This window comes from Gastrolobium bilobum, unplaced genomic scaffold, assembly GCF_033153095.1.
Source record: "Gastrolobium bilobum isolate Gb01-03AN ecotype WA unplaced genomic scaffold, APGP_CSIRO_Gbil_v1 utg12063, whole genome shotgun sequence".
In the NCBI taxonomy this organism is placed as follows: Eukaryota; Viridiplantae; Streptophyta; class Magnoliopsida; order Fabales; family Fabaceae; genus Gastrolobium; species Gastrolobium bilobum.
Window position 1 is genome coordinate 115,134 of NW_026899021.1, and position 11,176 is coordinate 126,309.

The window sequence follows — 11,176 nt, forward strand, 5'->3', positions numbered from 1 at the left end:
ATCGTTCTTATACCAAAAAAATAAAAAAAAAGTGGCTATCGTTCATTTCAGTTCTTTTCTTTTTTTATAATTTTTTTTTTTTTTGAGTAAATTCAGGGTGGAATCACCACCCTGCAGGTATCGTTCATTTTTTTGGAGAAAAGAGTTCTACCAACGAGAAGAATTGCAATTCACACCCAAAAGTTATTAAGAAAGGAAAAGAAACTAATGGGCATTCAGAAATGGAACACACAAAAATATTTGATAAAATAGTTTCCTCCAATTAATCTCAAGCAACAACTTATAACAGCCAGGGAAGAAAATGAGTATTATTTTTTTAAAACTGACGATTTCTATAATTTTAGATAAAATGGAAATAATTGGTCAATTCTCCTCCTTGATGGTTTCCATATATTGGTTGAGACCGTTTGTCAAAGCCGATGTTGAGGTCAATGAAGCTTTTAGTATGCTGAGACCCTGCAACATGCAATCAAACAAGTGTGATGTAATTCGATACAAATAACAGCATGCGATGAAGGAAGTCACACACACAGCATACCTCCTTCAAACCAATGCTAAGGACCGTTTCCTCCAAGTCAGAGAGGGAGACTTTTGATCTATTTAGATATGAAACGGTAGCAATAGATGATAATGGAGTCACAGCCAAGTCATCTGTCACCATGTACATTGATGGTCCTTTGACAAATCCTCGAGAACTTGATAATTCTCCAGTAGAGGACTTGGGATCAACAAACTTCAACTCTGAATTCACTTCATAAGTGTTAAGATTGTAAGTGTAAGTATAGGAATGAAACACTGGTAAGCATGCCTCCCCAATTGGTAATATTTGGTTGCTGAGTTTAAATTGCAGGGCACACTGAGGCTTAGCCAGTTTGTCTTTAAGTGCCTGTGAGCTTAAATATCTGTCCGAACACAATTCAATCACACTCTTATATAATTTATCAACGCATCTCAAAGAAGAGAATCCTTCAAGCATGTGCAACACTCCTCCCAAAGGGAAGGTGAGAAAACTAAAAAGAAAGTCAACAAAATCTTCCTTTGCTTCAGCAAACAGTACCTTCTTGTTTGATTTTCTTATTATCAATTTCACAACCATTTGCCTACCCTCATCAGATGGAACCTTTCTAATCTCAAACTGGGATTGGTTTCCTCGGTTAAAATTATCAAGGGATTGTTCCTTCTTTAAGATAAAATCGGTCATAGGGGTATTTGAGAGCAATGCAAACTTGAGCAGATCCACTACCTACACAAATCAAAGATGTCCTATTAACAAGAGAAAATAAATAGTAATTGTAAACAACCTTCGCATACACCACTCTACAAGCTAGCTCAAGAGGTGGGAGTGTCCAAGGCCTTAATAAACTCCACATTAGTTGCACATATAACTAATGTGAGACTATATATCTCAACACGCATCCTCACACGAGAGACCATTGGACTTGAAGAGTAGACAATGCACGTCACAAGAGAAAGTGGGGGGGGGCGAGGCTCTGATATCATGTAAAGAACCTTGGGATACACCACTCCAAAAGCTAGCTCAAGAGGTGGGAGTCCCCAAGACCTTATAAACTCCACATTAGTTGCAGATATAACCGAGGTGAGATTATATATCCCAACAGTAATCAAAGGCAACGATGATATAGAAGCTGAGAAAACATACCTCCTCCTTGCTGATATCAACAGTTTGTTCTACAAGAGCCTCCATGTTATCGATACCATGCTTCTGAAGCAGACCGCTTATTCCAACATCATTAGGCAACACAGAGAGATCGTCAGAAATGATAAAAGTAGCAGTTTCTTCAACAAAGCCATTTTCTAGGGTCAAATTTCTTGTGGATATCACTCCACTCATTAGTTTTCCACAACGGCATCTTTGATTCCTGAAAGTGCTCAAGAGGCTCCCATTTTTCCTTCTACAATCCAGGTGCTTGTCACAAACGAAGAACTTGATTGGTTCTGTGTCATCGATGTTCAGTTTCAGCTGTTGGCAATAAGCTTCCATTGAGTTCCGTGGCTGGAGTAGCATTTCTTTGCAGTGTGGTGTCCATAGATGCTTCTCTTCAAGATTTGCCACACTTTCATATAATGTGCTGAGGCTTCCAACTCTCACTGAATGAATACTTGACTCATTTCCAACGAGTCTAACAATAGTCCCAATCGGCAATGTTAAGAAGCTCAACAGAGCGTCAACAAAATCCTTCCCTGCCTCAGCAAATACAACTTTGTTTTTCTCTCTGTCCACCAGAATTTTGAGGGCAACTACTTTGTCTTCTTTTTCATTTGACGGAGTTGCAATTGTGGCCATGCTTTCTACTTAACTTGGTTGACAAAATAGCTATAAAGAAGAAGATGAGTTGAATGTCTTGCGGAAGAATTTGAGCACAACTTTGTATATATCCCGAAAGCTAAATCGATCCAATTAGCGCGCATTAATTAAAAAGATAAGATCTATTAAATAATAAAAAGATAAATTTAAAAAAATAAATCTTACCTATTTTTTATGCGTTGCGTGAAATAAAATAATTTTATACGACATAACAAACATATTTTCCATTTTTAAATAAAAAAAAGTGTTTGTCATTTTAAATGACGTAAAGTTATGTCATTTTAAGAAAAAGATAGACACATAAATTTTTTTATTTAAATTTTAAATTAAAAAGATCACCCACTTTCTCTTTCTCATGATTTTCATTTTTCTGTATTTATCTCTTTCCTAAAATGACATAACTTATGTCATTTAAAATGAAAAACAACACACCTTTTTAAATAAGAATAAACATGTGGTTTTTATGGAAAAACCAATTACATCCGGCGATAGTCAATATGAATTCTCCAGTGTCGGCAAATTATGGATCACAAAATCTTCAAGGTGATTTACAGCTAGAAGTAGAACCATCTTCCTCGAGGAAATCAACGCATGTGATTTTCTCTCCCATGTCAATGTCCAACGGGGTCTAATTTTGCACAGTTAAAGCCAAAACTTGACGGGTGGATTCATTACTCACAACAACCTTTAAATCACACTTTAATTCAAAAGTAAATATCATTTTTTATTCCAAACAAATTTTACGATGCTCGCTTTAGTTTCTAGCAAATAAAAAAGTTATTCGTGGTCTCTAAGAAATTCAAAATAAACTCATTTAGTTGAAATTGTGGTTATTCACAAATTCAAAAAAAAATCCAAATTAGTCCCTCAAAAAGACTAAAATGAATTTATTTTGAATTTCTTAAAAATCACAAATAGACTTTTTATTTGATAACAACTAAAACGAACATCGTAAAATTTACTTAGAACCTAAAAGAATATTTACTCTTGATTCAAAAGCCGATGAGACACAAATGGGGACAGTAACCACTGTAATAATTTGAATAAGTTGAATCGCAAAGCGAAACCTTAGTCCTTAAGTTTTCAAACCTTATTCCTTAAGCACATGTTTGGTATAATATAGGATAAAGTTTGAAATTATAAGACTATAATATAAGATCTGATTAAATTTTAATACTATTCAACTTTGACATAATATTGTATAAAATAATATTTTATAAGAAAATATCATCCATTTGGTAATATACTGTAAATACTAGATAGGTTAAAAATAATATTTTTGTCAAAAATATCTTTTAATAATGAATTTACATAATTCTTTCAAATATGTCATATGATATTATTTTTTATAGAAATATGTTGATCAGTGTGTCCAAAAAATATATTAGTTTTTATAAAAATAAAAAATCTCCAATATTTTATAAATTATATATTGAATTTTTTTTTATTTTAATATACTAATATTAAAATAATATTCTTAGAATTGCATTGATTAATACATCAACTCATTATCAGGCCTAATCCTATCCTCTTAGACTTGATTAAGTTATACATCATTTTAATGTATAACGAGATCCTGTTGTATAAGCTTATACTATACGATAGTCACACCAAATAACTAAAAATATCATAATGTATAGTATAAACTTATACTATGAAACTTTATACATCACACTAAACAGGTACTAAATTTTCAAAAAGAGACATGTAACAATTGGATTTCCAACCTTCATCACTTTACGCCTTGAAATCCGTTGCTATAGTAAAATAGCGAGATTTTTAATGAAATTTTATGAAATAACTTTTTTAAAATAAATATATAATAGTATATTTATTTTGTGCTTAATTTAAAATTATTATAAATTTAATTTAATAAAAATTTAAAGGTAAATAATTTTTACTTACTAATTTTATAAACAATTTTACTATATTATACAGTTAAAATTCGACCCGGTCATCTACGCATCAAGGTTCAATATAAAATTCGACTATGTCACTAGTCGGTGATTCAAATATATTCAACTGAATTTCAAAATAATATATAATTAATATTATATTATCAATATTATGTTCAATAAATAAAAGTGGTTCAGTGACTAAATTGTTATACGGTTCATATAGGTTCAAAGCCACGTCAACATTACCAGAGCGAGCATAATCATATATCATACAAGAGGCTAAGCTGTTATCCTGTTCACACCCGATGGAAGGCATCTTCTCAAACCACTTCACAGCCTCATGTGGCAAAGAACACATGGCTGCACAACTAATAATGAGATTAGGCTTGATGTAGCGGATGCTACAGAAAAAGAGAAATGCAGAAAGGATAAGAGGAGGAGAAGAGGGAATTGAGAGAGAAAGAGTCACGAGAGAGATGAGAAATTCCAACAATTTTTTGAGAACCTTTCTTAATGGCTACACACCTACTTATACCCACGAGGGTTGTTTTACAACAAAAAACACAATATTACAAACAAGTAATTAAAATAAAGACACTTTTATAAGTACACTACTATAGGGACACTACTATAAGGACTGGTTATTGAGATACACTCATTACCGTTACATTTAATCCAAATGATGCAGTCTCTTGTCCTAATAATAAAGTTCTCCCATGAAGTCTTGTACAAGCTGTGAGGAGACAAGAACATGTCCACAAAAAGTTTCTTCAATTTTTGTATATCAGCCAATTTCACCAAAACCAATATATTATTCCATGAAGAGGGTTGGAGCAACAAACAATATCTTCCAAGGACAGAGAACATGAAACATTAATTTTAGCGATGAAACCAACATTAGCAACAAAGGAATCAACAAGGAGACCAAATAATCCTTTATTCTTGCACAAATTATGAATATAGCGGTTGAGAAAATATTTCCAACAATGCAATAAGGACACTTCTTTATAGCTAACCTCATGTTCGATAAGAGTAAGTATCTCTTTTTTTAGTCCATCAACAATTAATCTTCTTTCAGATTCAACCAATTGTTTGCCATACCTGACCAAAGTTGCACACAAAGCAACATTATGATACACCCCAGGGAGCAGCAGGCTTCTTAGGAAAAAGGAAGATATAACAGGAAAAATATTATCCTTCCAAGGTGAAAATATGAAATGTGTGAGCTGCAAACTTTCATCTCCAAGATGTGGTGGATTTTGAAATAGTTTATGAGCAACAATTAAGTTCCATAGAGCATAAGAAAATGTTTCTGCGTCATCCTTATTTGTAGAGAAGAAGTGTGATACTAATTCATTAGCCTTCAGCATCCATAACTCATCCAATGTTAATTTAATATCCAGGCATCGTTCCTCCTCCAAGGAAATGATTCCGACAAAAGGCTTATGCTCTTTTAACTTGCGATAAAGCATCATGATTAAAATATTTAAAGCAGATGTTTTGGTCATTGCACGCTTTTTTTCAATCTTTCAGCAACATCTATCATAACTTCATTCAATACACCAAATAAAATAGAGTGTTGTTTACATAATTCAGCCATACTTGAGGAACTTGACTTCTTGTATAAGCCAAAATATCTCTATAATGCTCAAGAAAAATTTCGAACATAGCTTGCTTATTAAGGATATAAATGGATTTAGAACTTCCTTCACCATCAATATCCTTAAATGGTTGCACCATTAGCTTTTCCAGCATACCAATAAGAGCATTTTTAATATTATAGCACTCTCCACCCAAGCGAGGAACAATAATGCCGATACTTTTGTCAACAAGGATTGCTTGGGAGGGCTGTGATAACATAAGATGGATAATGAAAGATGGACAATAATCCCAAAACTTGAACTCAGTTTCCTCCTCTTTCCTTTATACTCTCTTCTCAATATTCTCTTATCATAGCCTGGAGTACCAGCTAGTCGAACCCAAGAACAGCCTTCCCTGTATTTCATTTTTTTAAATCTCTCTATTCTCTTTCAGAAAACCCTGATAAAAATGGTTCTCTTTTTTCAATAAATCTGCCATTCCATTTTTACCTTTTTCTATCATTTAAAAATACAAATTCACCTTTCTCCAATGAACAAGGTTCGAATCCTTTTAGTTCCATATATAATCTAAATTGTTTTTATTGTGAATACTTGGTAATTTGACTCTATCAACTTGTTATGTGATTAAATTTTCATGTTTGAATTCCTGTTTACAGAGTGCCATTCTATGTGGAATATCAATCAAAACTAACTCTTATTTCAGAATTAGTAGAAGAAAAAAAACGTTAACAGGTTGTAGATCTTTCATTAAACATCTCATAAGCAATGTTCATAAAATTATAATCTTGAGATAAACTACATCTTAAAAAAAAGAAAAAAAGAGAAAAAAAGAGAAAAAAAGTACGCTGATACTTGGGTATTGAAGGGTGAGAATACAATAATCAACAATCAACCAAAATTACTTTATAATGACCCCCATCGGGTAAATCTTAATTAGAGATTTAATTTAAGGATTTAAATTTTATAATTAGATTCAGAACATAATTTCGAATATTGACTGTAATCATGACTAGGTCATGAACAGTGCCTTCTGCCGGTATTCTGCCCTGTGTGTAGCAATAGGTAAAGCTTAGTAATGAACAAAATGAGGTAAGAGACCTAATCTGGCAATTCTGATGCCAGATATGGGTTCAGAACGAAAAATTGTATAGTCTGGCACTTTCTGTGAAAATCTCGTGAATAGTGTTTTTCTGCCAGATATTTTATACCGTTGTTTAAGCAACTGATGGAGTCCAGAAATAAATAAATGAAGTAATAAGAATAAGAAAGTCCAATATATGCCAAACAATTCATGTCTAGACCAAAAGTATTAAGTTTATAAGTTTTAGAGTTTCGTGTGCAAACAGTGCACCATTAGTGATTCACAGTGCATTTCGTCAAAAACGGTGCAGAAACACTAATGTGAATTGCTAATATGGTTCCTTAGGAAATAAAAATTAATGTAATTGAGTTCAAAAAAATAAAAATATGTCCGTAACTTTAAGTTAGTACCGGGTCAATTTAAGTGAAACTAAAAGAGAGAAAAATAACCGATAAAAAGCCACATGTGCTTATAAACCTTTAGTGACTTGGAAGTCACTATTCACATCAGATTTTCTTCCTTCTCTCTCTTCTTCCACTCCAAAAATCCGCGGCAGCCGTGGATATGGGGGTTAGGTTTGCTATCTCTATCCTCTCTTCCTCACTCATCTAACCACCAAAACACAATGTGTTATACATGAAACTTTAAGTAGAGATCATTGTGAATCCATCCCACCATTTTGTTGGGGGCTGAAAGGGCTTGTGTGAAGAGTTCTCTCCTTTTCAAATTTCAGATTACTATTCATTCTAGAGAGAGATTGGGTTTTTGTGTGGAGCCAAGCTTGGATTTTGTTCTCCAAGCCTTGTATAGGTGATTTGAGGTAAGAAATCCTCATTCTAATGGTTTGAATGTCATGATTTAAGTTTTGAATATTATGATTATTTTTTGTGGAAAATTATTAAGTTGGAAATTTGAAATTATTGATGAAATATGTGTTAGTATATGGATGTCCTAGAGACAATCTTTTGATTAGATTAGGACATATTTGGACCTTTTATATTGTCGCAAATAAATAAAAGCACTCTTTATCCTGTTTCATATTTTGTCTCAATATTATTGTTAATATTTTATATGAGTAACTGGATAAACCCCTTGGAATAGAACAGGTATCTCTTGAGTATCTGTGATGAGATCACGATCATGAGGATTCAAGGATATCGCACGTTTATTCCTAATTTTATGTTCCTAGTCTAGAGACACTGAGAATGGGGATCAGTGATCTCGGGTAAGACTAGCACGACTTATCTACTTGTATTTGGATACAAGGTAAAGACCTCATGTGCTACAGATATGAAGATGTCTTAGCTAAAGTCTTGGGAGGACCTATAAGGGTATAGCTCGCATTGAACAGACCCACAAAGAGACTCTATGAGGAAATCTCATAGATAGTATCATTAGAGTAGTCTCTTTATATTTGGGTGTGTCTTTTCTTTGACCAGAAGTTATTACCTAGACTGTGTTCTAGAAGACATGCTTTGATTGTATACCTCGTCTGCCTGAAACATGGAGACTCATAGGTACACTGTTGGGCTTGTCCTGAAAGAGCACAGGGCTAGAGTGATAAGCTGAAGGAATTCGTCAAATCTCTGTGAGAGATTAGGTTATCTGTAAACTGGAGAAATCGGGATGACATTTACTGGGACTCCGGAATCTATGCATAGTAAAAGAGATCATAAGATGATCTACCTTTAGAGTTAGTAAATTGAAGATTCCCTATTTCGAATAAAGCTTACCCTAAACTGCAAGGGTTGATACATTTCCTTACCCTAGGTTTAATGGGAATTTAACCGAGACGAAAGGAAATATATACGGTAACCAAATATGTATAATAGGATGATCAAGTCATTAATCTAACTAGTTCTGGGGCAACAAAGCATTGCTAGTGCTCTGTGTTGTCATTAAATGAGTTGTGGGCTTTTTGGGCCCGAGCCCATTTATGTCAGTGGCTATGTTGGACCTAATAGATCACACACTAACACCTTATTGTCATGATGATCTAGCATTAAAGGTATTGAGCCTAATAATGGTTGTTAGCCCAAGAAGAAGTTTGAAAGCCCACCTAAAAAGGAAAAGGACGCATGGATCATGTAATGAGCTTGGATGGTCCAAGACATTACTAATTAATTTAATTAGTTAAATTAATTATCAAATATTTAAATTTTAAATTTTGAATTTGAATTTTGAATTTTGAATTTGAAATTTGAATTTTGAAATTTGAAATTTGAAATTTGAATTTGAAATTTGAAATTTGAATTTTGAAATTTGAAATTTGAATTTAGAATTTGAATTTTGAATTTAAATGTTTGAATTTGAATTTGAATTGGCTATGAAAAGTTGTTTCTTAACAAAAGGATAATATAAGATCTTGTTGGAACAAATCCCTTGTATCAAGAGGAGATCTTTGGAGATCACCAAGGGCTGTTTAGGGCGCTGTTTTGGTGTGATTATAAGTGTCATCTAGTCAACCAAATATGCTCCAATCAGATTTGGTTGGTTGAGAGAATCAGTGGTGAGTTGGTTCAAATTTGAATGCAACTGCTCAACGTATCTGGACCATTTCTGGGGCTGAAGGGGGCGCACATATGGCTGGCCATATGATGGCCATTAGATCAGAATTTTGACTAGGTTAAGACCTAGTCTCATGAGGATTCAAAAGTAGGTTGTTGGGAATTTTTGAATTGCAACAACTCCACATTTTCCCCCTCTTTGTGCGCCACCTCAATCAGTTTTTTAAGTGAAAAATCTGATTGCATTATGACTCTCTCATCACACTCTTATGCGCCAACTTGGGTAGGTTCTCCTTAGGGTTTTTCACAAAACACCTAGTCAATTCTACTCCATTCTATGCGCCACTTTTGTGATGTTTTCTGGCCGAAAATATCACTATTCTAAACACATTCACCTTACCATTTATCTCTCTCATCTTTGATTCCTGAAAGTGCTCAAGATAACCCCATTTATCCTTCTACAATCCAGGTGCTTGTCACAAACGAAGAACATGATTGGTTCTGTGTCATCGATGTTAAGTTTCAGCTGTTGGCAATAAGCTTCCATTGAGTTCCGTGGCTGCAGTAGCATTTCTTTGCAGGTTGGTGTCTATAGATGCTTCTCATCAAGATTTGCCACACTTGCATATAATGTGCTAAGGCTGCCAACTCTCACTGGTTGAATACTTGACTCCTTTCCAACGAGTCTAACAACAGTCCCTATCGGCAATGTTAACAAGATCAAAAGAGCGTCAACAAAATCCTTTCTTGCCTCAGCAATCACAACTTTGTTTTTCTCTTTGTCCACCAAAATTTTCAGGGTAACTTTGTCAACTTTTTCATTTGACGGAGTTGCAATTGCGGCCATGCTTTCTACTTTACTCGGTTGACAAAACAGCGATAAAGGAAAAAAGATGACTTGAATGTTTTATGGAATAATTTGAGTACAACTTAAAACTTTGTATATATCCTGAAAATTAAATTAATCTTATTAGCCCACGTTAATTTAAGCATTCATGCTATTAATAAGCACATACTTCAAAGTAACTGCATCTTTTGCTTTCAACTATTTCCTTAGCCTAGAAAATGAATGACAGAATCTCATTTTCGATGCCAGCAAGTCACGCTTTTCCTTTTTCTATGCGCAAGGTGGACCGCTAGAAATAATTATAACATACTGAAACGTCTAAGTACTATTTTCATTTTCGATGCCACGGAGTTACACTATTCCTAATTTAATAAAATAGTGTATATTACGATTAATTTTTGAGTTTTATTTTATAAATTTACCAACTTTATACCGACCTGAAAATTCCAATTAAATTTTGCACTTCAAATGCTTAGTTATCATAAAAAAAATGGAAACCTTTGTATTAAAAAGTTAGTCTTGGTGTTATATATAATTAAAGCTTATTTTTTACCATTTGAATTGCCAATATGATATTTCTTGCAATTCAATTGTATTATTAAGATTCTCTCCAAATATTATAAATCATTTTAAAATTAAAGACCAGATAAAATATCTTTTGAATCTAAATCAGTAAAATCATTTGAAATTAAAGACAGAGAATAAATTAAGTAAACTTTATCAGGAACTCTGTTATGTAAATATTTGTTGTAGTTTCGTCAGGTTTTAAAAGAAGGGGCAGGATATTCTTACACTGGTGTAAGAGTAAGAAGTCTTACACTCAATCTTGACCATTGATCCACTTGTATCCAATGGCTCACATTACTAAAAAATTTGAGCCCTTAGATATAAATGGGATCAGTGGACAAGATTAAGA

At 33.4% G+C, this 11,176-nt stretch overlaps 1 protein-coding gene across 1 annotated transcript; it reads right to left on the reverse strand.

Annotated features, from left to right (window-relative positions):
* Positions 1-262: 262 nt before the first annotated feature.
* On the reverse strand, positions 263-2,308 carry LOC133286284 (uncharacterized). The gene is made up of 3 exons (XM_061483681.1): positions 1,661-2,308; positions 539-1,243; positions 263-456 (listed from the first exon to the last, which is right to left on the reverse strand). The coding sequence occupies exons 1-3, from the start codon at positions 2,303-2,305 to the stop codon at positions 364-366; spliced, it is 1,443 nt and encodes a 480-aa protein (XP_061339665.1). The 5' UTR covers positions 2,306-2,308; the 3' UTR covers positions 263-363.
* Between the last annotated feature and the right edge of the window lie 8,868 nt (positions 2,309-11,176).

What these genes read in the sequence shown, in the direction of transcription:
- LOC133286284 (XM_061483681.1), bottom strand. Translation starts at nt 2,305, where the DNA reads ATGGCCACAATTGCAACTCCGTCAAATGAAAAAGAAGACAAAGTAGTT. An exon ending in TTGATATCAGCAAGGAGGAG is followed by an intron (nt 1,244 to 1,660) that starts GTATGTTTTCTC and finishes TGATTTGTGTAG; the next exon opens with GTAGTGGATCTGCTCAAGTT. An exon ending in TTAGCATTGGTTTGAAGGAG is followed by an intron (nt 457 to 538) that starts GTATGCTGTGTG and finishes TGCATGTTGCAG; the next exon opens with GGTCTCAGCATACTAAAAGC.